A 26,259-nucleotide genomic window follows, 5' to 3' on the forward strand; every position below is an offset into this window, starting at 1 on the left:
GCGGCGCGGCGGCCCGCGGGAGAGAGGCCCGCCCCCGCCGAACTCGCTTTCCTCCTCGAAGACCCAACGCGAATAGAAGCCCGAGCTTCTACGCACTTGGTTAACCCAACGAACATTTATTAGTGGGGTCTGCTCTGCGTGGAAACACGGCAGACCTAGGAATCCACCGTCTTTGAAGAAGCAGCGCTTCGATTTAGGTATTCTAGACAGCCTCTCATCTGAAACTGAAAATCACCCCAGCCGGAGTTCCAGATGAATTCTTAAAAGAATGCTGCATTTAATAGATGCTTCCTCGCTCAGAGCTGGGTTCCGAGAATTAGGCAATAAAACGTTCACTATGCACTCTGAGATCACTGCTTAAAAGGTTTTCTCGCTGCCAAGTATTAGAAGGATCAGGTTACACCATGAGAGGCCTGGGCTGGGTTTCCGGACTCCCACAAATCGGAAGGGAAGACCTTCTTCGGAGGCTTTGGGAAACCTTCTGATCTAATAGGCCACATTCAATAAAGTTAAACTGTTAATCTCAGTGTGACGTTCTCTACAATATCATTAACAGGGGCAAAAGCAAGGGAAAACATGTAATGCATGTATTACTGTGAAGAACTGGACATGTAAGTATATGCTAAGAAGTTCCTGCAGCAGTTAGGGTTCAGGCCGAACTTCTTCTCTCGTTCTGTGTTAACTTTGGTTGTTTCAAACCGAGGGAAACACAGAAGAGATTACAGAAAAACAACGCAGATTTGAAATTAAGGGGCTATAAATCTTAAAGTCTAACATTTTGAGTTTTGGTCTCTCTGCGTAATAAAACAGGAGACTTGTTTTGGATGGGATGAAGAATTTGAAAATTAAAAGATAAAGAATAAAGGTCATGTCAAAATATTAGCATACGTCGTTAGCCATCGCATTTCAGAAAGATGAGCAGTCGACAGACAGATGCTGTTTTTATTTATAAAGACGTGAGCTGATGCGTGAGTGTTTGCGTCCTTCGTCACAAGTGCATCCTGGACTCACAGAGCCTTGGTGCTGTTTTCAAATCCATCTGAATGTCACTTAATGTGGATCTTCTTAAAAAGTGGCGCCCACTCCCATCACTGAGCTTCCACTTGCTAATTAAATGTTACTTGGAAAAGAAACATGCTAGTATTTCCAAAATATGCTTAAAAGAATCCTTGGAAACTTCATGCCCACTCACTCCTTGGCCTGGACGCGTGAGCGCTGGTGCGTGTGTAAAGCAGGCAGAGGCCCAGGCCCAACGCAGCTCTGGCCCGTTCCAGCTGCGCCTGTGATCGCTTATCTGTGAACCGGGGGTGACAGCTGGTTCACAGAATTTGAAGAGGATTATGAGACAGAGGCTAGCAAATTACTTGGTTTCAGTAAAAGATAGGGGCTTTTTTAGTGTATGTATATAATAGATATATTTTTAAAATGTAAGAACACTCTATTTTTCATGATACAGATTATGCTAAGACAAACGAGGGTGTGTGATTAAAATCCTGCCCAGGTTATTCCCTTCAACTGAGGAATTACAGGTTTGATTAGGATAGGAAGTACTGCTGTGGGGAGGATACAGCAGTGTTTCTGGAGCGGATGGGAAATAGGTCCTCTATAGACGCCCTCGCCCCGGGCAGGCTTAGTAAACCTGGGTAGGTGCGCTGGATTCCATGGCAGTGTCAGAATATGTCTGGATTCAAAACTGACACATTCATGGTACAGAAGAATTATACACAGAGTACAATAAAAAGCTTACCCTCGAATTTATTCTGTTCAGAAAAAACTTGAGATTTCTACATTTAATAAAATTTCAAATGTATAACCACATTGTCAAAGATGTTTAAACTGCTAATACCCCTAAAAGAACCCATTAGCTTTTAACATATCAGAGATAAAATGACACACAAATACTTACTGAAAAATATGTATGACTAAACAAAAAATGTTTTATTAGCTTTTTAAATGTTTTATTTTGGCTTGATTAGTGGAGGGCATGATTCCCCAAATCATAAAAATGATTTGTTATACTTCTACGGTTTTGTTGACTCCTTGAAGTCTATTAACACAGGGGTCAGCAAATGTTCCTCTATTTTAGGCTTTGTGAGATGTACGGTCTCTGTTGCAACTAGTCCATTATGCAACCGCAGTGCAAAAGCAGCCACAGATACTATGTAAACAAATGAGCGTAGCTACATTCTAATAAGACTTTACTCAGAAACAACGAAATCTGAGTTATAATTTTCCTGTGTTATGAAATATTCCCAGCATTAAAAAAACAATTAAAAAGTATATAAACTAGTTTTAGTTCATAGGCCTTTCACAAAAACAGGTGTAAGCCAGATTTGGTCCATGAGTCATAGTTTGTCAATTGTTTTTATTTTTTTTATTGTTGTTCAAGTACAGTTTTCCGCCTTTTCCCCCTTGTCAATTCTTATAAAAAATGGTAAGTCTGACTGGCCTTTATAGGCTAAGTCAGTATCTGAGACAACATCAAGGATTACAGTGCTCATGACACCCTTTAATTCAGTTCCCACAGAAGAGCATGCAGTATTCACGTGAAACAGCACGGCATTGATGTAAGATGCTCAGTGCATATTTGCTAAACAAGTCATTCCATACAAATCACTTTTAAAAGCCTGCATGGGCGTACCAAACACATGTTTGGTAATATGCTTTTCCAGAGCCTACATTATAAATTGTGCTTCGCTCACCTCTTCTTACCCCCCAACACTCTTCACCAAAAAAAAAACTTGTCCTATGTAAAAGATATTCTATTGGCCAATTGAAACTTCTTTTTCTTATGTAAGAAAGACAGTGCAAGCAAGAATGCTACCATGCATAGTTTTCACATGCAAACAAGGACTTGATCACTCCCCAAAAGCTTCCCCGGCAAAGACCCGCAGAAGTGGAGCCCGGACTGGTCAGTGAGAGCTTCTGCGCATGTCTATCCGGAACAAGAAGGCTACCATGTTGAGGCCCCTTGGAACCCAACTGTTCCATGTCTTCCTTCCAAAGCAGACTCAATTTTTGATTTTTCACTATACTGCACACAAAAAGATGAGCAAATGAAAGGTATCTCACATAAAACAAACATTTTTATATAGAAATGTAATCTTTCATAATAGCAAAAATGTTTTTTTACAAAAACTGAACAAGACACAACATTAAGGATGAAAATATACACCTAAAACCAAAAAAGAAGTGAATCTCGGTCTAAGGTTAGAACGCTATTTCTCCATGATGGCCTTGCATAAAAGTTAGGGCACCACTACACTTAAATAAATGGGAGCAGGCAAAATAATGCCCAGCCTAGGAAAAACTTTAAAGAAACACAAGTGTCTCCTGGGCAGTGTGTAGACAACACTTACAGTGTTATTTAAGAAATCCTGGTTCTGAAGACAACTGAGGCTCATTAATAGGCCTGTATGTAATGGTTATAACCATTATATCTAATGGTTATTGAAAAATCAAGACTGGAAACAAAATATATCCAAACCAGATACATGTAAGAGTTATTGAAAAGAAACTCTCTGCCTATCTTCTGGTCAAAAAGATTCCCAAATAAAAATGAAAAAGCACAAACTCTTCACAATGAATAAGAGCATTTTCTGGGTACACAGCCAGGGATGTCCAACCTTTTGGCATCTCTGGGCCACAGTGGAAGAAGAGTTGTCTTGGATCGCACATTAAATACACAAACACTAATGAAGACTGATGGACCAAAAAAAAAGCTTTTAAGTAAATTTCCGATGTTGCGGTGGGCCGCGTTCCTGGCGCTGCAGCCCATGCGCTGCAGGCCATGGGTTGGACACCCTTGGCCAGTACAGGCTAATCCACCGTATTCCAATGGCACTCGACTCAGAACTATCAATTCAAAATCAAAGAGAACCTTTACGAGGGGAAAAGTAACTTTAAACATTTATATTGTTCTAAGGACGAAAATATAAATGACACCTTTCTAATGAGTCAACTTTTAGTTGCTTTTGAAGGGCTGGCATTAGAAAGGCTGCTCTGAATTTTCCTTTTTGTTGATTGATTCACATTTTTATTTCTCTTCTCAGGCACGAAAGCAGCAGACCAAGGAGACTGAAGGTGGTTATGAAGACCATGCATCTCTGAGGACATCTTAAACAAAGACGAGCCAAAACTTTGATCTTCAAATAGCTGATGCGCACCACTCAACAGAACACCTGGGGAAAACTCAGTCTGAAACAAAGAGCTTGGGGGTTTGATTCCATTCGTTCCTGAGTTAGAACTGGGGTGGAGTGGGAAATCTTCACTCATTTCTTGGTCAGGTGGAGAGAGGAGGAAAAAGGAAGAGGGTTTCCACTCATTTCCATTTTCTGACTGATCAGTAGTTAGAGGACCTTTGGAAAGGTTTGGCTTAGTTCTTTCTTCCACCTTGCCTGGTTCCTCCAGAAATTCACTGCCTTGGGGGGACTTCAATACCCCGTCCAAGTCCAGTGGCTTAAAACCGTTACTACAGGGGCTCTTGCTGTTGTCTGACTCAGACATCATCGAATCCAGCTCAGAGATTTTGTCAAGGTAAGCCGCATCCATTGAGGCTTCGCTGGATGTTCTTGTCCGATTCATTTCCAAAGAGCGAAGAGAATTCAGCCTCTTGGATAAACAGGAGCCTGCTTTCTCACTCAGTTTTGAAGAAATTTCTCCAACAGTATTTGCAATTGTGTTCCCCTCTGAGCTTTCAAAATCCAAGCTCTGGGCATAGCTTGTGGAACAACAATCCCAAAACCCTGCCTTTGGGGAAGTAAAACATTCTGATTTCTTTTCAGTTTCGCTTTTATCATCTTCTGAAGAATCTTTACTACAGGCATTTGGAGAATCACAAAAATCATCAAACACCAGTTTTCTGAGATGGCGTGAGTGCTTTTTGGCCCCTCCTGCTTTGACCATAGAGCTCTCTCTGTTTTCTGGGGCATTGAGCTGAAGGCAACTCAGGGACAAAGGCGTACAAGGAGCTGGAAGATCATAAAGTTCATCTTTGTAGGGTGCACAGTCACTTGGCTTACTACCCCAGTCTCTTTCCAAGTAAGTATCCATACTTGTATCTGTCACACCTAACATTATTTCCACCTGCTTTTGATATAGGTCTTTGTTCTTCGAACACTTCAGGTCTGTTTTGCTGGCGCTTTCCTGCCGGGCAGAGCTGTTAGAAGGCTGTGCCAGGTGAGAACTCGAGGTCGATGAGCCAAGCTGCTTTCTGGCAGCATCACCTTGATTCTTGGACGGCACATCCTCCTCACTGCCGCTGCTCCCCTTGCCGTCGACAGAAAGTGCTCTCTGGCCAATGGAATTCAGAGCTTCCTTCTCTCCACTGGAATTTTTTAGCTGTGCAATCTGAGACTCTAGTTCCTCTATATACTTATCACTTCGTTCCAGGGCTTTCTTGAGGCGATTGGTTTCACGTTCGTACTGTTCTACTTTGGACTGAAGAGCAGCTACCGTAAACCTTCCAAACCTGCAAGGAATGGAAGAACAGTTAACCTTCCAGTTCAAGCTTTCTTCTTTCCTTTTTTTTTCAAAGTTTAAGAATGCTAATTGTCTCAGCACACTCTAATTTCACACAAGTGATACTTCAGACCACTCAGTGAAAGGGATAAAAGCAATGCCAGATATAGCATCCTAAAAAAAAAAAGGGTTTTCCCACTATTTAAATAATAAACATGATAATAATGGCGAAGGATCTACTAGAATACTTTGTGGTCAACTCAGGCCAGTGGTAGCAGAGAGGCAGAAACTCACTGGAGATTTCCCTTCCAAGAGCGAGCTCTATCAAGTCAGCTCATATAAGCATGAAGAGTTAGCCCCTAAAACAATGGCAAAGATTTATGATAACATTTGAACAGTGGTCCACATCTTGAAATATTTACATTCAATCATTTTCCTATCGTGCAGCAGTGTTTTATAATACATTTCTTATACAATGTCACCTTGTCAAACATAAAATGCCAATTTGAAATTTCAGAAATCTTAGCAGTCGCAGCAGGGATGGTTTTAAATACTTATTTGGACCCTTTCAATTACAGCCACGCGTGATCTGAAGCTTTTACTTGGCCTTTCTGAACACTGGGCTTTAATTCATTTCAGTTCTACTTATTTTTGGCATTTTACAATTTTGTGAAACATCAATCTCATTTCCTCCAACTTTGAAATATCAAGTCAGTGCTTATGGTTCCAATATGTTACATATAAAAACTTCTTCACGTTTTCGGAGTAGCATTCTGGAGAGCCACCGAAAAAGAACACATCAAAAAGCCATTCCTTTTACTCGGGATCATCTGGTTTTCGGTATTGCCTTAAGACTGGGCACTGGGCTCAGCCCAGAGAACAAGTTTTGAGGACGTAGCTTGGGCTGGTGGGCGTCTGGAGCATGAGATACAAAGAGCGACAGACTCTTCCAGCTTTAAGGGACATAAAAGGTCTCCTTAAACCCCATCGGACCACCAGGAAAATTTATCTTTCTGAAAACCACTTCGAAGCCTTATATTCTAACACCCTAAAAAATAACTTCGCTCTACAAAAGTTCTTTTCTTAGTCACTGCTTTGATTAATTAAATATTGATCCATGAAGAATTCAGGGGTTGTCTCTTTGGAGGAAGGTACTGGAAAAGGTGACTTCTTGAAATTGATTTTATCTCAGGGTTTATCTTTCTCTTTCTTTTTTCCCCTAATAAGAAGAATAATTACAATTAATAAAACACACTAAGTGTTAAAAACAACGATCAAAGAGAAGGAACCCACAGCAGTAAGTGCACCTCTCAGTCACCACCATGCGTTCCGTTCTGTGGCCCCCACTCCCTGCCCACCCCCTCCTACCACCTCCTCCTGCACGGCAGCTCAGTGCACTCTCCTGCTCGCCCTCACTATGATCCTGGCTCTCATCACTAAAGGAAGAAAGCAGGGGCAAAAGTAAATATAGATTCATAAAATCTCAAGGTTAGAGAGGGCCTTAAAAGACTTGTTGCTGAATATTGATCTACTCACTGCAATTAACTGAATTCTCAGAAAGAGCCTACTCCCTTCAACCTCTAAAAAGCAAAGCAAAAAGCCATAGGTACCATGAAAACAAAAGCAACTACAATAATGAGCCCCCCTGTTTTAAATACAAAATTTTCTACTACGACTATGAGTATTTGGTTGAATGAAAGATGGAAGTGTTTCCTTTGTTGAAGAAAAATATTTTGGTTTACAAGTGTCGTATTTAACAGAGCTATAGTTTCTGTAAGAAAAATTTTAAAAGTGGACAAAGCTCTTTAGTGCATTCAGCACAAAATCTGAGTTCTTGATGTAAGTATTCTGGAATAATCAAATAATCCACACATTTTTAAATGGAAAACTGTGTAGCGGTTTATTTAATGCACACGGAAAAAGTGATAGCCTTAAATTTGCTTACCAAGATAAAATGTGTTTTCTTAAGTACGATTTTTATCCTTAGCTGAAAAACAGCAAATGATTTAAAATCAAATAATGTTACTAGATAATAAGTTTGTTACCAAAAGGAACTCAGAAGCTTACATAAGGAAAGATGAGTGATAAATAAGAACCATTTCTTAAAATATTAGCAGCTTCTTATTTCAGGCTTTAGCCTAGAATTTCAAACATAATGCCACTGTAAGATGCTATATTTGCCCCTATGCGTTTTTAAAAAGAGTTTAAAAATGGTTCTGAGTCGAAGTCAAAATGATAGCCTTAACCGTACTTTCTGTGTGACTTCTGAAATGCAGCTGAAGGGCCACGAGAACCAGCGGCAGAGGCCAGCCACAGAGCACCTGTGAGATCACGCACGCAGAAGTCACCGACGAAGCTGGCTGTTGTCCGAAGGTCACCGCCCTCAAGTCCCCAAAGTCCCATTTCCATACTTCCATGATGGTAAGGGACAAGTGAACAGAAATGCACAGTGAAAGCATGGAACTGATCAGTGAATTGATCAGTCCATGTGATTTATTCCTCTGCCATCTCTCTCTTCCCCATTAGAGTACAAGCTCCAGGAAAGCGAGGAGTTTGACCATCTTACACTAACTGCTAGCTCCCTAAAACAACTCCTGGTACACAGCAATCCCTCATTAAATATTTCTTCAATGAATGTTACTTTTTTCTTATTTTAAAATACAGCAATGCTGCCCTGGCTGGTGTGGCTCAGTGGGTTGAGCGCCAGCCTGCAAAACAAAGGGTCGCTGGTTCGATTCCCAGTTTGGGCGCATGCCTGGGTTGAGGGCCAGGTACCCAGTTGGGGGCGTGTGAGAGGCAACCACACCCTGATGTTTCCCTCCCTCTCTCTCTCCCTGCCTTCCCCTCTCTCTAAAGAGCAGTAAATAAAATCTAAAAAACAACAAGGAAAAGACAGAGCCCGCACCACAGGATAAGCCAAAGGTCCTTGGGCCTCTTTTATGTGTACGTATCATGAGTTACTGTATTACCACACTAAATGTTTAATACATTCCACTGTTTTCTTTTTACTGACACCAAGGAAAGCAACAAAGTATGACATATATAGAGTGTATATGTATACATTTTTTATATATGTATATATAAAATATATATACATATTTTTTCACCATGACTTGCAATTATACAATGCTCCATCAAAAAATAAAAACAAAAAAACCCTTTCACTTTCACCTTAGCAAAAGAAGCAAATAGATGAGACTCCTGATGTAAGTAGCATGAATTTTTAGCTTACCCTAGATGCCTATATTAAATTTGGCAAAGAGCAATTGGTCATAGCGAGGTAACAATCAGGAATGCATATATGGTGCTAAACTTCCAAGGAAGAAGACGATGAGGATGAGGGCTTATTTACTTTGGGTTTTAATACTCTCTTCTTCACACTAATGCCAAACACAGCATCAGGGTACATGTCAGTAAATGAAGCAATGACAAGGGGGCCGGAGCCGGAGGGGTTTCTCACATCATTTACCACACTTCCTTTTCCTGAGTAAATTTCAAAATGGGAGTATTTTCATAAACATTCCATTAGAGACCAAAAGGCTTTGATTTTCCAAGTAGCAGTGATGGCCAAAGGCTTCATGATGTTAGAGAAAACATCGAGAGCAATGTGGGAGCTACAGCTAATATCGGAATCCAGAGAAGCTTAAAGGATTTTCCATCTTGCAATGTTCGCTGATGTGTACATTCTGGTTGAGGGCTCCCTTGTCCAATAAGCTACGAAAGAACAAGACTGCCCTTGCCCCGACTGGAAGTAAGAAACATGAAAGTCCTATTGGTTTCACCTGTGAGGCACTGTAACTATTTTAAGGGCATCTCCAACAAAAAAAGTTCCCAGGACCACATTTACTTATGGCCCATCACACAGGAGGAACAGAATTATGTTTGAAGGGGGTCAGAAGAAGGCAAATGTTGTAAAAGAATGAACGCCAAAACCAAGCATCAAAAGAACTGACAGCTCCTGCTATGCTGCCATTAACTGGTTGTGAAAACAAGGAATTTATTTTTTCTCTCTAGGGCTCAAAGGCATCCCCAACAAAAGAGAAAATGCAGCAGGCGCAGCACGTTGCTGAGACCACCACACTCCAGAAACATCATCTCGAGGAAAAAGGGGGACGCTGCCTCCCTTGCACCTTTTACACCTTTTCCTACTTGCTAGATAAAGTAATTGTGAAACAAAGTGAAAGCAATCTTTGGATCTGGACCAGCTTTTGCGATCTAGCCTGACAGATCTTCAGTGTCAATGTCCTTGCTCTACATGGTTCTCATATGTGCAAATTTCAGTTAGCAGTTTGATTAAGTAACACCAGTCATTCAACAACATGGTCAAGTTACGGCCAGCTTCTCAGTCCACAAAACACTGTAAATAACAGATGTGTATTACAATCAGTGACCAATCAGATCACTTGTTTCAAAGTCTGAAAGTGACTGGTCACTGTGATCTGTCATTCAGTTCACATACAGATGGCAGAACATGTAGTTATGCTGTAATAAGACATTTTACAAAAATGGATAATCAAAAGACAGAATTAGCCTACAAAGCTGAAGGTGCAACAAAGAAAGAAAAAGTGATTAACACCAGAAGTGAAATGAGAATCAAATGTAATGTAGTTATAGAAGATTAGCTGATCATGGGAATGTTGAAACTGTCACCATTTGAGAGCTCCTAGACATACTAGAGGAACTTGGGAGAGGCAAATTTACTGACATAAATGAGCAAAGTGGTTGGGACGAACAGACTAAAGATATCTAGAGGAAGTGACAAGCTGGCAGAAAACTTCACGTGAAAGCACCGTGCAGACATTTCACGGCACTGAAAGGACGAAGGATACAGGGCTGGGAGCTATGCAAACTTGGGAGTACGACAGTTCATTAAAACATCAGAGAAGATGCTAGTTTAATATATAAGTTACTCAATAAGGCGGTGAGCACCATTCAGATTATTCTCCACATTTTGTAACAAATACATTTTTTAAAGGTTTTATTTATTTTTAGGGAGAGGGGAAGGGAGGGAGAAAGAGAGAGAGAAACATCAAGGTGTGGTTGCCTCTCACATGGCCCCCAGGGGACCTGGCCCACAACCTAGGCATGTGCCCTGACTGGGAATAGAACTGGTGACCCTTGGGTTCGTAATATGTGCTCAATCCACTGAGCTACACCAGCCAGGGCACTCCATAATTTTTTTTACAAAGAATTAAACACGGCTCTGACTGGTTAGCACAGTTGGTTAGAGCATCATCCTGATACATCAAGGTTGTGGGCTCAATCCCAGGTCAGGGCACGCACAAGAATCAACCAATGATGCATAAATAAGTGGAATAACAAATCAATGTTTTTCTCTTTCTCACCCTCCCTCCTCCTTCCTCCCTCCCTATAATCAATCAATAAGATTTTTTTTAAAAAGGAAAAAAACTTTCTTAATGTTTGTTTTAAACAGTACTATATAAACATTAGCTTACTAAATAAATATTAGTTTTACTATTTTTTCATTTCCATATACATTTATAGCTGACAGGAATAGATTTAATGTTTTGACAAAAATTGTTAAAGGTTATAGAACAATTAGATTTTCCACATTGATTACTAAGATTGCTTTGCACCGTTTTAGCTTAAATATCATTTTTATGCTCCTATACATTGTGCAAAGTGGGATCACCAGTGTTAATGTATGTGCTGCCAAAGTGAGCACAGGATGGCCTGCACTACAGTAACAATGGCTGGCGTGTGCGAAAACCACTAAGTTCATGTGAGTCTGAAACGCTTTTCTGAAGAGCCACCACACACCCTAGGAAAGAATGACCCATCCACAGAGTGGACTGTATCGTGGAGTTGCCTGTCTGCACAGCTGCAGCTGTCTACCTGTTCATTCCCACTGGAAAAGTACGTTCTTTATGTTAACCATGAAGAGAGGTAGAGATTCAGAGGGAAGAACTTTCCATTGTTCTTTTCCCTTTCCTAAGAATTTTCTCCTAAAGTATAACCCACTAGTTAAACATTCCTTAAATCTGCAAACCCTTCTTTGTGATTACACCTAACTTAAGTGAGTAGCTTGTAAAATGAGCTTTTCAGGAACTTGACTTCTGATAGGAGTGGGAAGCAGAAGGGGAGGTCCCAGGGCCATGCTCCGCCTTGTGCGTTGTGCACAGGGTGCATAAGGGGGCATATTTCAGGGAACAGGGAAGACCAGGGCTGTACGGAGCTCAGAACGGTATGCGGTGGGGGGGCCTGTCTCGCTCACCTGCTTCCAAAGAACTGTCTGTGCATTACCACGCCAATTTCACCCTCATGTCAGGAGCTGGGGGTGAGGGGAACATGTCTTCAAACGACTAGGGACCTTTAAGAAGCAGCCTGTGCGTTTTTATCCACTGCTGAGCTAGATGAGTTGCCAGTGTTTCCTCAATAGAGTTTTTTCTTTTTAAACTTAAGCAGCTATGAAAATGTTATATTCCTAGAGAATTTGTTATTCACAAATGTACTGCCTATGGCCAGTTCTGGTTATGTAAGTTGGTTCCACAACAATATATTATAAATAATATGGAGCATACTCAGAGAGAAGAGGAAGGCATTCTTTCCTCCTGAAGATGCAAGACAAAGTTTCTGTTTCCTGTACTATAATGAAAAAAGAAAAGTGAACCTTGGATTAACTTGCCAAGAGTATGTGCAGAAATAGTTAACAGCAGTGTGACAAATATCGATAATGATGATGACAATAATAATAGCAGCAGCCACAACTCACTGAATGTTTACTTACGCCAAGCTTGTTGCCATACACTTGATATATATTTTATTTAATCTAATCATCATGTCAGTTGTTTGAAGCAAAACCTGTTATTCTTTTTTTTTAAAAATGAGAAATGAGAAGCTTTAAAAGGCTGTCTCTTGTTCAAGGTTATGCAGAAAGTGAGCAGCAGGAAAAGGATTTGAATTCAAGTCTGAATCTAAAGACCATGTCTGAACCCATGTGAAGGGTATGGACATGAGACCCCCTCTTAAGCGATGCCAAAACCTATTTATACTGTGGCGTAGTATAAAATGCAAACTCAGATTACTAAGAACAAAGTCTGTACACATAATCAAGGGACCAGCATCACTGCAATATTTATTAATACACACATTGGCTAATAGAAACATGGAGAGAAAAAAAGATGTGGGAAGACAAGACAGGGTCACAAAGTAGATATTTATCAAACAGCAACTATGCTTCAGACTCAAACTCAAGAATATTTTGAAACTTCCAAAGATCACTTTTTTAAAGTAGCCTTGCAAGAAACTATAGCCCAAATAGATCATCCTGGCAAATGCCAACCCCCAAAGGGTATGTATTTTAACCAGAGATGGGAAGACTAAATTTGAACCAGAACTATGAACTGAAATCTCCAACTTTAGTCGCTAAATATAGAAAGTATATACCATCATCTCATCAACCTCATGCACAATCAGCAGGCATCTTCAACTACCAGGAAACTATGCTACTTAGGTGAAGTAAGCAAAAACGTAAATACAAAAATACAAGCTATGTTACGTTGCATCTTTGCTTAATCACAAAATATAAAATGCTTCAATATTTGTAGGGGGAAAAATGCTACAATTTCCCCCTTAAAGACAAAGTCCACATGCACCGTGGAATGAGACAAAGAATTGGGGCCCTTGAAAGCATTCTTCCTCCACCTACCAAAAGCTGTATCAAAAATTAAGGTAGGATTTGCTTTTCCAAGCTTTTAAATGGAGAGCAGAGTTTAAAAATAAGAGCTTATATTATTAACCCAATTTCAAGAAAAGATTTGTGTGCATGTTTATTAATTAGGCATTTGTAGTAAAAAAAATGTAGTGTTGAAAATTCTTGCAAAGATACCTAGAAATTCTTAACAGAAACACCTGAAGTGTTGAGCAGTACGTGTAAACTGGAGAGGAACAGGTTCTCTTTTGAGGCAAGTCTCTAACAAGGCCGGACCCATGTATATATACTCACTTTTTCTGTGGGATGAATTCCATTCCATTTGAGAAGTACATTTCATTACAATTCCTTGCAGAAATGCCCTAATTCTCTGACCAAAAAGATCAGACTTGAAGTTTGCCTGACATTAATGGGGATCCTAGTCTTTCAGAGAGGGAACCTTACGATATGCTATGTTGTATCTTCTTTACAGTTCTAAGAGGAACAAAGGACTTACATCTTTTTCCAAAATACAGTATTTTTAACAACGAAATCTCAATAGTGTAAAAGAATACAACTACTGTTGAGTGAACAAGTGAACTTTAAAATCTCTGGACTAGTATCTATCTACATATACATTTTTCTTTATAGTTAAATCAACCTCTCTCAGCATGAGGAACAATTGGAAATAAAATAAAACAAAAGACTGTGATCCAGCCACCCTGTAATTATTACTGAGATGACAGTCATTGACTAACGTATGCTGAGGGGCTCTAAGGAAGGAAAACAAAAGAAGTAGGAGACACTATCCTTTTCTCAAGCAGTTCATACTCTTTCTGACAACCTTACTGCTTAGTCATTAGCATGCACTGCAGGCTCCTAAAATATCTTATCAATACAATAAAGACAAGTTGACAGAAAACTGCAATAACTGTCCATCCCCAATTAGCCGAATATCCAGAGAAGGGCCCCTCGGGCTGCCGAGGGGCCTGAGCACAGCTGGCTGTCACTGTCTGGCCCCAGGGTGTCATCAGGCTCCCCTGACAGTCTACAAGTTCCCCTTCCGGGAAAACCAAGGGGCAGAGCAGAATCACTCATTGGATCAGGCTGGGGTCAAATACCAGAATCATGGCATTTGTCAGAGCAGACTCATGAGAAACAAAAAAGGCCACAGCAGGTCAAGGAGGGCCAACAGCCAAGCCAGCAAGACCAGAGGTGCTCCGAAAAAGCCGAGAGCCAGGAGCAGTGGCGGTGGTATAGGCATGTCTTAAAACACAGCTTGGGAAGAGCAGACCTGTGAACGGGAAGGGGCCACGGCTCAGAGTCAGCAGGGAGACAGACAAGGGCAGGAAAACCCGGTTCAAGAAAGGAGCCCCGGACAAGAAACCTTGTCCAGGAGCCAGGCAAGCCCTAACATGGCCTGCAATTTTCTCTTTCTAACTCCGAATCTCCCGTACAGCTTAGGAAAACTTCGGGAAACCCCTCTGCTCTCCCTGTTGGGGAGAAAATGCCAGGAATCTGATTTCCTGCCCTCTTAAACCCTTCATGTTTTAAGTTTCAAGAAAGCTCAAAACCTTAAGTTCCCGGTCATTTCCGTCTAAGTGGCAGTATAGAACATTAAAGTATAAGGACTCCTTCCCTCTGCCAGGCCCCAGAGAAGGCACACAGGTGCACACATTCTATTTCATATACATTCATATATGGATGCATTTAAAAATGTCTGAGCTCCAAGGAACTGAGAGATTAACTGAGTGTTAGTCATGGACCTGGTCAGTATACAATGTGATCTTTAAAACAATATGACAGAACAATGATGGGAAGAGCAAGAGGAAGTGTTTCAGCTGTCTAGGGACATCATGGAGGGCCTCACAGATAAATGACAACTGGGCTAGATCTCAAAGGATGGGTAGGAATTAACCAGGCAGAATAAAAAGACCAGGCTGATGGGGAGGACCAGGGCAGGCAAAGGAAAAGGCATGAGCAAACACACGAAGACATGGCAGGGCACGGCCAGCCGGGGGGCAGCGAGAAACTCAGCGTGGCCAGAGCAGAGAATGAGAAGGGGGAGCCTGGAGAGGAGAGGAGGAGCCTGGAGACGAGACGGCTCGGCTAAGGTCATATTAATAAGGAGTCTCACATATTACACTACGAAATCTGGGTTTTAGTTTGCAGGCCATGTGGAATCACCAAAGCTTATTAAGTAGAGGAGTAAGTGGATCAAATTTATATTCTGGAATTCAGGCGACAATGAAGAAGACGCTTGAGGATTGAGAGTAGAAAAGAGCAAGCAGCTGAAAAGTTGTTAAATAGGCTAAGCAAAAAAAAAAAAAAAAAATCCCGTGGTTCTAAACTAATGGGGATGAGACGACAGATTACAAAGGCATTTAAGAGGAAGGACAGATGGAGGACATGGCCCAGTTAGGTGTGGGACAAGGACAGGGGCGGAGCGACAGGAAGCCTGCAGTCTCTGCCTTAGGCACCCAGATGAGTTGTCAAGTCGTGAAAGAGGACAGGAACAAAGCAAGGAGATAAACAAGCTGGCCTGGGGTGGGTAATGGGCACAATTATTCACACACACCCCTACCAGTTCTTTGTGCTACGAGTTGTGCCAAAGACATAAAATCCTTTTCCTTAATCCCCACAATACCACATTATCCGTATTTCACATAAAGAAAATGGCTCCGAGGGGTTAATTTATTGAATGTTATTTATCTATTATTTAATTATTCAACAAATATTTATCAAGTGTCCTTTAGGTGCCAGGGTTTTCCAAGAGAAGGAGATGGCAGCTGGGTCCTTACCCTCGTGGGGCTTAAAGTTTAGAATGAAGGGGGCAGACAACCAACAGACTGAGGGTTAACCATGGGCTCTAAGCGCATTTCAAGTTTCCACTCATTTAACTTTTCCTACGAGTAGGGAAGCACTGTTGTCCCCATCTCACAGCAGGACAGAAACTCACAAATCATTCCCCGAATGATTTGTAAAATATATCTGCATAATTTGAAGGCTACATCAGAAACGAAGGCAGTGTTTAAAAGCATTTCTTGACATCTAACCAAGTAGAAAGGGGACATAATTGGTCAAGGGGAAACAATTTGCTCCCTAACAAAGGGAGCAAAACGGTTTTTATTTGCTTGCATGTACTTTTAAACTCTTGAATCTTCATATTCTTTTCACTATAAACAGAAGTTCTCCTCAGATGAACCAGATCTGGGTATTTTCAGCTGTGGTCAGCTTCTCTGAGTCCCACTAGGGTTTGGTGATGCAGAGTAAACAAGGCTATAAATCAAATGCAATGCATTTAATACCTCAATGCATTTGCAAATTGATCTGAAACAGGGGTCAGTTCAAATCTTTTTTTTAAGTGAAACTGTCCCCTCCCCATGAAGGGAAGGAAAGGAAGTTAAAGGCAGCAACTCCTAAAGTTCTGTGGGATTGAGACATGCGGCTGTTTGGTAGAAATAGAAGCCAGGCTTCTTCCAGTGAGGTTCTTAGGTACCTGTCAGGCTGCAGCCTTGGGTATTTAAACACACACACTGGCGGGCATTAAATCTGAAATCTGGTGGGCAGCCTTTCAAGAAATAAAAGCTACAAACAAAATAGCTTTGGTTCCATTCAGCATGCTGTGGGAAATGGCTAATGGACAAGCATTACTATGACCGGCAAGGCGAGCTGCCAATAAATGAGAGGAGAAGAGGTTCAAAACCACTACATAACAGCAACACTTCCTAAGCTTACTTCACTAATTTGTCAAAGTAGGACATTATCTAAAGTGAAAGCAAATGAGGTTGGAGTACACGGGGAAGGAACTATTTAAAAGTAAAAGTGATGCTTCTTTTGCTATTGGTCGGTTACCTCTGTTTTGAGCAATTATGGTTTAGTGCCACCACCTTCCAACACTACATTTTGTTTACTAAGGGCAATACTGTCTCCTTTTCAAATGACAAGCAGAGAGCTATTTCTGGTAGGAAACACCTCGACTCTGCCTCGTCTCTCCCCACGAGGAAGAGAGGAGGTCTGGCGGTCGGACGGGAAGGAGGTGTGCTGATGTGCACGCCTCAGAGGGGGAGGAGGACCACATTCTTTTCACTTGCCATTTTTCTTCCTAGAAGAAGGGAAACCTTAAGTGCTCTATCCCCCATCTTTTCTCTATCTTCAACTCTAAGTCTCCGCTGTTTCTTACAATTTTAAACAAACAAAACGTTAGTTCATACTTGCAATCTCTTACATTTTGGAATGGAATGAAAACCATCCCATCACAATGGAAGAATGGAATCACTTAACAGTTCCAATCAGTCCAAAATCCAACAATTAACACCTTAAATTCTATTTTGGTAGGCTTTGCCATGTCTTCTGTGAAAGTACAGTGGTTTTCAGGGTAATGGAACAGAGAGTGTGCTCTGGGGCTGGACCACCCAGGTTCAAATCCTGATTATACAACACACTGGCTGTAGGGATTCCAATAAATTAATGTAATCTCTCTCTGCCTCCTTACCTGACAAAGAGAAAGCACTACATGAATGTAACGAATACTATGATTATCTCAGAAAACTTCTAAAGGACATTATGTTCCTCTCCTTACTCTTTGTTAGCACTATTAAGCATTTATATATAAAACCAAATGAAGTTCATCAGTTTTAGGTCACAAAACAATGCGCTTGCTAATTAGAGAAGGAAATTAGCCTTAACTTAGATTTTACCAGTAACATAACTACACACTTGACTTTTAGAGGCAAGACATTCTACTGGAACTTCCATGTTTCGAGAGTTAAATGAAAAATGTATACGAGAACAGCTTATTCGAAAACATTTATATAATCTGCAACACTGTTCTACGAACAAGATACATACTTCTGCGGTGATCTGTTATCCACTTCTGCCTTCAGTCGTAAATTCTCCCTCACCAGGCCACCATTTTCCAATTTCAGTTTTTTATTTGCCTTAGAAAAAGAATTAAAAATAATTAAGCATAAGCTAAAATAAAAGTCCCTTGTAAAATTTATAATATGAGCCATCAGTATTTTTTAGAGTGTACTATTAGAAAACTGACTGCTGAAACATGGCCTTTAGAAACTTAAAGTCACCACTGGGAATGACTTACAAAACTGTGAACAAAACCAATCCGTATTCCCCAAGCACTTTGCAAATCTCCTACCCAGGGAAATAAACGGGGCTATGCTAGTTAGTCATTAAGGGACTATACTAATGGCATTTTTTTCCTTTTTCACATAACTGAATATTCTAAGCCTGGTAACATTATACTACATGCAATTATTTGCAAAACTAATGCCAAGAGTTAATTCTTAAGCTGTAAGATTGATTTTTGGTTGCTACTTAAAAAGTTTTTTAGTGAAAGTGAATCTGATATGATTAAATCCCTTGCTCCCCACCCCCCCATTTGCAAAGAGCTCTCCCAAAGTCCTGGCTCACAACTTCTGGGACTCTTAAGACCGAGTTAATATTTTCTAATAAATTCTATGGATTCTCTTTTTATTTAAAAAGACCCCTAAGAATAATTTTCTCTTTTGAATTTTTGGTATCTAATGATACCTAAAAATTGTTTAACAAAACATCAATTACTGGAAAATCTAGAAGCTCAATGTTAGTTCTGGACAACCTGAAAAGTTAGGGTGCCTAGATTTTAGGGTTTTCTTAAAAGTGACTCCCTTTAACTTCTCTAGTCATTGGATTTGTGAATTCCAAAGAAAAGTAAAACTCCCCAGAGTAGAAATCAATCTCACTCACCTGGCAGGAGAAATTCTTTGTTACACTAGAACATTCTCATTTAGAACAAACAAGGCATAAGAACTGTTACCAACAAAGAAGACTTAAAAACATATTTCAAAAATCTGACCAATGTTTTTGACTAAATTCCAGAACTTCTGTCTGTATTACTTGCCCACCCAGTGCCCCAAGAGAAGGACAAGAAAAGCAAGGCAGAGAACTTCTTTGGGGCACCAAGCCTAACTCTCTCAGACTCATCCTGGTTCCTTTTGGGCTTTGAACACGCGCTTGGTTTCCTGGTTGTCAACCAAGCAGGACAGTCGGGGGTTAATTCTTTCAGTGACTGATAAACCCCATTACTGCCCCTCTGAAGACAGAAGGCAAGTCATTTACTTCCTCGTAGACACAGAGGATGAATTAAGCTCTCAAGCACAGCACCACAGAGGAGGAGGCACTTAGTGAATGCTTTCTGATGGGGATAGGCTTAAATTAGAACCTCACTTGAGATTACCTTTCGCCAGCACTTCTGTGTTGTATCACTACGCTTCAAGGTCTCTCCCCAGTCCTGTGCCTCTTCAATATTCTCTTTATGGGCTGGCTACTTGCTCAACCACCAGGAGACATTTTCAGGTTCAGAAAGGTCAGGAGGGTAAAGATTACAAACGGCAGAGTTCTGCCTATTTGTTGCATCTAAAAAAATAATGAAGTCTTCAGCTATTTTGCGTTCTCAACACTGACTGGGTAATGTCGAATCATAATGGTTCGACACTCTGAAAATGGGAGGAAAAAAGTCCATTTCACTCATTCTAAGGAGTCCTTTATTCTGAACCTTTTGTACTCCTGTATTTGATTTATAGTATGCTATTAGTTTGTTCTCTGTAGTGTGTCTTTTTAAATTCGTTTATGCCCTGGTTTACTGCCTAGTACTACCTAGTATCACCACTAGGCATCCAAAATGAGCTTATTAAATATCCCACATAACTGTGAGGTCTCAGGGTAGCTCTGGGTATTACCTGTAACATGTGGCATTTTTAAAAAATCAAAGAAAATCTGAAAACTGTGTTTTATGTACTCACATCCCCTACCCTACTCTTAGGAGCCCAGAGTACAGTTTGCATTCCAAGCCTCATGCTTTAAGAAACATTTTTTGCCAAAAACTTAAATCAAGTTTAATCATTATAAAGGAAACCACATAAAACCTACTGATGGCTGGAGAAGAAGGGAAGCTGGAGGGGGCATGGTAGGCCGATGGACCCACAGCTTCCCGCTGCTCTCCTTTTGTGCCCTCTTGTCATGCGGATTAACGTTGGCCATCAGGATGAAGAAGCTCCACACTCCCCCTAAACTTGTAAGAAACTCAGTGCGATGATGTCCAAACCCAGTTCCTTTTTTTCCTCTAAAAGCATCAAGGGCTCTTCTTTCCCTTATCTGGACCTTTTCTAAGTCCAATCAGCACTTTTTTTTTAGGGGGGGGGTGAAAATAGCTCAGTATTTACATTAAGTTATATACATTTCTCTGCTACTTAATCTCACTAAGATTTGAGCGAGTACGTGGTCATACTTTTAACCATCATATGGAGCTCATTAATGATTTTAGGGGGCAGTTTCGGTAACCCAGCACAGTGACAGTATTTTAAGGAAATGTAGATAGATTAAAGGGGTGGCTGTGGACCGTGAAATCTCCCCATTCAGCACAACCGGACTGGACTGTGGATACACTTGAAGTCTAGCTAACGGATGGGCCCTTTGGCCAACAAGGCTCCACAGCACTTGACCGTAATCTCCAGTGCTGACTGCCTGTACCTCATCTCCTCTCCTAGACTGGAAGACCCTAGGTTTGGCTTTTCCACCTATGCTTTCTCTACCTTGTTGAACAGGTGGAAGAATAACTTTTAAAAATGAACCCGTTTCGTAAGGCACAATATTATTTTGCATAAAGTAGTCTAAAGAGCTACAACCAGCTGCCTTAGAATTAGCCATTAAGCTTTTAACTATTTACAATCTGAAATATCAGAGAATGGTAGCACTAGAAAAAATATGGTCCAAGACTTTCATTTTATAGGTAGGGAAATGACTATGTATTTGTTTTTACGCCTACAGAGCAGTCCCTTACAGAAGCTTATTAAAGCAAGGTAAGGTAAACCACAAAGGGGAACAGAAACACATCCCTTAAATGGATGCCACTCTCCCACAAGAAGATGCAGACTCATACAGAAGCATTACAGTCTCCAATTATAGGCACAAATGGAACCACCTGATATTTCTTGGCAGCTAATGACATTTAAGGAGAAGAAGTTTCCCTATCGCTTACCGATGCTCATTCAGGGATTTGTCTCTCCCCACCAAGCATCCAATGAATGAGTCAAGATACATGCAATTTATACATTGGAGGGTACTTACACTATTACAGAATTTTAAAACAACTAAAATAGAATATTTTAAAACTACATATGATAGAATTTTATTTTTTTGTTTATGCAAACAAAAGGTGGTTTTTATTTTTTATGAAAATAAGACACCAATAAAAATATACAAAATACAGGAAAAAACTACACATACTAGAATTTTAAAAAGAATCACAACCTACCTCCTTTAACTTGTCCACGTCATCTTTCACTTTCTCGTAGATTTCATTAGCTGTCCTGAGTTTCTTCTCCCACTCGACCACAGTTCCTGGCTCACTTTTACTTGAATTATCTGCAACTGGAATTTTGTCTTCATTTTGGCTGCCCTGCATCAAGGTCAAAGGATCTAGAATAGTCTTGATCTGTGACTCCAGGCTGAGATTTTTACTCTTAAGCTCTTCTACCTCTCTCTGCAGACAATCTATTTCATCCTGAAAAAGGGTTGTGGAGCCGTTAGGTAGACAAAACAGTAAGCACATACATATGCTAACCTGAGGCCAATGTGCTCTTTAATTTTATACTCAAAATTCCGTAGATACAAAGGTTCTTTATGTATCAAAAAACAGTTTTGTAGGCGGAAAGTCACAAACAGTTGAAATTCTCCAAATGTATTTTGACTCATAAAATCCACTATTCCCACTGTTTTCATTTAAATTCAGTGACAGCCCTGGCCGGGTGGCTCTGCTGTTCGTATACCAGAAGGCTGCAGGTTCAATCCCCCGGCAAGGCGCATATGGGAGGCAACTGACAGATGTCTCTTTCTCGCATCAATGTCTGTCTGTCTGCCTGTCTCCACCCCTTCTCTCTCTCTAAAATCAATGAACATATCTTTGGGTGAGGATTAAACAAAAAAAATTTCAACGCTAGTTTGTTGTTTTAAAAAATAAAATGTCAAATCTTTGATTCTGTCTAAGATATCCAGGAACCAAAGTTACATGAATTCAACAAGAAAGCTGATTCCTCAGAACAAAATTCTAAGGCATATTTAATTGCTTTCCTTACTGAGGGAAATTTAAACATACAGTGTTGATGAAGGTAATCTACTGTACTTCTGTTTGGCATTTATATTTTTGCTTCCGCACTGAAAGTAGGAGTAGAAACCATACACTGTTCCCTTCCACTTCCCATTTCCAAATGACACCTGTCGCTGACCTTCACCTTCCCACACTCTGGTGCTTCAGTCAGCACCGTGACTACTCCCAGTGCACTTCCCCATCCAGAACTGCTGACTGTCTTAAATCGAATTGTTAAACATTTGAGCTAGAATTCTTTCCTGTGATACCATTTATTCATCTATAACGCAGTTCTTTTAAAACTAAAACCATAAGAAATTCTGCAATTAGAAAATAACCTCCAGTGATTTTTTAAAAGATTAATCTGATTAGTACTTAGTATGATAGGTATTTATCAGGTTGGCCAGAAATTTTTTGTTTGTTTTCCATACTATTGCTCTAGGAGTGCTTAGTTGTCCTTAACTTCATTTGAAACTATTTCGTTAAATCGTATTGTGACAGCTGTCATATCAGTGTGCATTTAAAATAAAAGTTATCAAAACTGGTGAATTTTTGTGCAGCCATTTTAATATTGAAGACGGAAGAAAATATACATTTTCAGCATATTATGCTTTATTATTTCAAGAAGGGTAAAAATGCAACTGAAATGCAAAAGATTTGTGCAGTGTATGGAGAAGGTGTTGTAACTGACAGAATGTGTCGAAAGGTTTGCAAAGTTTCTTGGTACTACTGACATAAAGAAACAAGTAATTCTTTGCTGTGGGGCTGTCTGATGCATTGGAAGATGTTCAGCAACACCCCTGGCCTCTACCCACTAGAAGCCAATATCTGGAGATAGCCGACATACTCAAAACATACAAATCAATAAAGGTATTGGTTAAAATGGAAAATGTGTCTTTTATTTTACAAAAAAAATTAAATGGACTTTTTGGCCAACCCAATATTAAGTATATAAGAATACATTGTAGCCTGGCTGATGTGGCTCAGTGGACTGAGCACCAGCCTGTGAACCAAAGGGTCACTGGTTCGATTCCCAATCAGGGCACATGCCTGCATTGTGGGCCAGGTCCCCAGTGGGGGGTGTGTGAGAGGCAACCACGCATTGATGTTTGTCTCCCTTTCTCCCTCCCCTCCCCTTTAAAGTAAATAAAATCTCAAGAAAAAAAAATACAGTTTAGAATTAACATAGACAGTACTATTTACAATTTTAAATTACAATACATTTCAAGTTAAATAGCATTATAAAATGATAAAATCACTTTGAGTATATTAATGAATACATAACTATAAGCAGAAAAACACATGTCTGAATGAACATTTAGTCATTTCTTTAAGCCCCAATTTATTTCAAAAAAAATTTGAAGCAGCTAAAGTAGTTTTCATGGGTTGTCCAACCTGCATGCAGCCTAAAACAAAATCATAAATTTACTTAAAACATCATGAGATTTTTTTTTGTTTGTTTTCATTAAGTGTGTGGCCCAAGACAACTCTTCTTCCAGTGTGGCCCAGAGACACCAAAAGGTTGGACACCTTTGACTATATATAGTCAATCTTCATACTTTATATTAAAAGAGATAAATAATATCCTCCCTTCAGTCAACATAAAAGAACTGGGCTTAATGTTTACTATTCAAAAGTGTATGTATTTCATGAGCAGGTAGCTAATTTGGAAAAATTCTATCACCGCGTTAAAGCACCTTCATAGAAAGAAAGCGGCTGTATGACCTCACTTACATGTGGAAGGTGGAGAAATCAAACACACAGAAGCAGAGAGTTAGCAGTGGTGGGGAGACAGGGGAAATGGGAAGGTCAGAGAAGGGGGGCAGGTGAACGGCACAATGCTGCAATTCTGTAGGACAATTAAGTTTAGAGATCTAATGTACAGCATGATGACTACAGTTAGTGATACTGTGCTGTTCACTGGGAATCTGCTGAGGAGACGGCGTGTTCATTAGCTTGACTGATGTAAAGATTTCACTACACACGTGTATCAAAACATCACACCGTACACCTTAAATATATACAATTTTTATAAAAAAATACTATATTACATGCAAAAAAAATTAGGAAATACAGTTTTTCAGGCCAGAAATCTCTTTGCCGGTAGCTGACACAGGTGCATTTACATTAGCAGAACTGATCAGCTGCACAGTTATCAGCGAATTTACAGGCAGAAACAAAACCAAAGCGAGACTGTAGTCACGCTTTACCAGAGTACTCACAGCGCCTCCTTGGGGCTGGAAGACTGACTTGCAAAAAAGGGTTTCTCTTATCTCCCAACTTTCTGAGGGTGCAAATACTTACAAAATGATGTGTCTACTGAAGACAGAGTTTAAATTAAAGGAAAGGAAAAAAAGGAAAGGCTTCTATCGGTTCCTTACCTCTTATTTAAAATAGGTTAAAAAAAGAATTTATCAAATAAGAGATTTTTAAATTAGCATTTAAATACAATTTCACTGCATGTTAAATCTAAGAAGTTCAGACTGAGACAACTCAATTTTACCTTGAATTCAATGCTATCATCACTTTAAATTTTAGTTATTATTTACCTCATATTCTTTGTGGAGTAACTCAAGTCTAGTTTTCCGAAGGTGCTTCCGTATTGTATGGCTTAGCATAGGTTCACTTTCACTTGTCCCTCCTACATGGGGGAAAAAAAATCTAACTTTTCATTCTAATTTGGGCAGAATGAAAATGGACCTTTTTCTTGCTGTTTTATACAGTTTCCCAGCTTAATTTCTACTTATATACACACTTAGGGCTGCCATCCAAGCCTTTTCTCTACCTCAATGCTGAGAAAGGACAAATATCAAACAATACCACAAGTACTACCTTCAAATAAAACATCATGCTGAGTTTACTTACCTAGGTATCCTATTATAGTAAACTTGTTAAAGGTAAATGCTGTATTTTATTAATTATCACAACTGGACTACTGTAAATTTTGAATACCAGACAATTCTTAAATAATCATAAAACCATGATTATATTTATATTTAACCAATATATTATATAAATAATGCATCTATATTTCCATACATAATTATCAAATACATATTATCTGTATACCATAACATATAATATATACATTATGATAAGCTTTATTACAATCAATTTATTCAATCAAACACACCTAATTACTGGTAACACACTGAAAAGATTCAGGTGGCCCATCACCGAGTCTAACAACCGAGCCACCATGGACTATGAACCACAGCATCACTGTGTGCCAATCACGGATTCTTCCTGAGAGCTCTGCTCCTACACTCTGGCGACCTTCTTAGCACCGTGGGAGCACAGGCACTTTACAGACGCTCTGTTTTAGGATGTTCTATCCAAGTGCAAGGATAGATGAACGATTTTATACTTGAAAGAATTTATGACGCATCACTTAGATATGAATGAATGAGTGCATGAATGAAGGCAAAAGAAGGGATGTGAAAAGAAGCTGCCAGAAAAAAACATTCAAATTCTTTCAGTATTCTAACCCAGCCATTTTCAACCTTTTTCATCTCATGGCACACATAAACTAATTACTAAAATTCTGCAGTACACCAAAAACTGTATTTTTTGCTGATCTGACAAAAGAAAAAATAGGTATAATTTTGATCCACTCACACTGGACAGCTATTGTGTTGGCTGTTGTCATTTTTTCAATTGGGCGATCTAAGGGAAAAGAGGTCAGTGCCCCTGACTCTTTTCACATATTTTAGGTATCACATATTTTAAAAATTCTTGTGGCACACCAGTTAGAAATTGCTGATCTAATCTTATAGTTTGCAAGAGCAGACATCCGGTCCAGGGACCAAACTAAAGGCAGAGTGGCTAGCATCACAGTAAGCAGCACAGCAGAGAAATATCCCTCTACAAGGCACCCAAGGAAGAACACGGAGCCATCTCTGACTCTTCCTTCAGGTCTCTTATTTCCCAAGTCCCACCAGTTCTTTCATTCTAGCATGTAGCTTCCCTTCCATTTCCATTGCTAAAATCTTATTTAAATCCATTT

General features: G+C 39.9%; 1 protein-coding gene across 2 annotated transcripts in view; it reads right to left on the bottom strand.

The window, feature by feature from the left end:
- Nucleotides 1–1,785: 1,785 nt before the first annotated feature.
- OBI1 (ORC ubiquitin ligase 1) overlaps nt 1,786–26,259 on the bottom strand; it is a 36,811-nt gene continuing 12,337 nt past the window's right edge. For both annotated transcript variants that reach the window (XM_053665626.1, XM_037145170.2), the window contains exons 3-6: nt 24,803–24,894; nt 21,423–21,671; nt 17,963–18,051; nt 1,786–5,470 (exon numbers count right to left, since the gene is read on the bottom strand). In XM_053665626.1, coding sequence (XP_053521601.1) covers nt 3,958–5,470; nt 17,963–18,051; nt 21,423–21,671; nt 24,803–24,871 — 1,920 coding nt within the window. In that variant the 5' untranslated portion in view covers nt 24,872–24,894 and the 3' untranslated portion in view covers nt 1,786–3,957. The remainder of the gene's footprint in view (nt 5,471–17,962; nt 18,052–21,422; nt 21,672–24,802; nt 24,895–26,259) is intronic.

Source organism: Artibeus jamaicensis, unplaced genomic scaffold (assembly GCF_021234435.1).
Source record: "Artibeus jamaicensis isolate MK-2021 breed Jamaican fruit bat unplaced genomic scaffold, CSHL_Jam_final contig_415, whole genome shotgun sequence".
In the NCBI taxonomy this organism is placed as follows: Eukaryota; Metazoa; Chordata; class Mammalia; order Chiroptera; family Phyllostomidae; genus Artibeus; species Artibeus jamaicensis.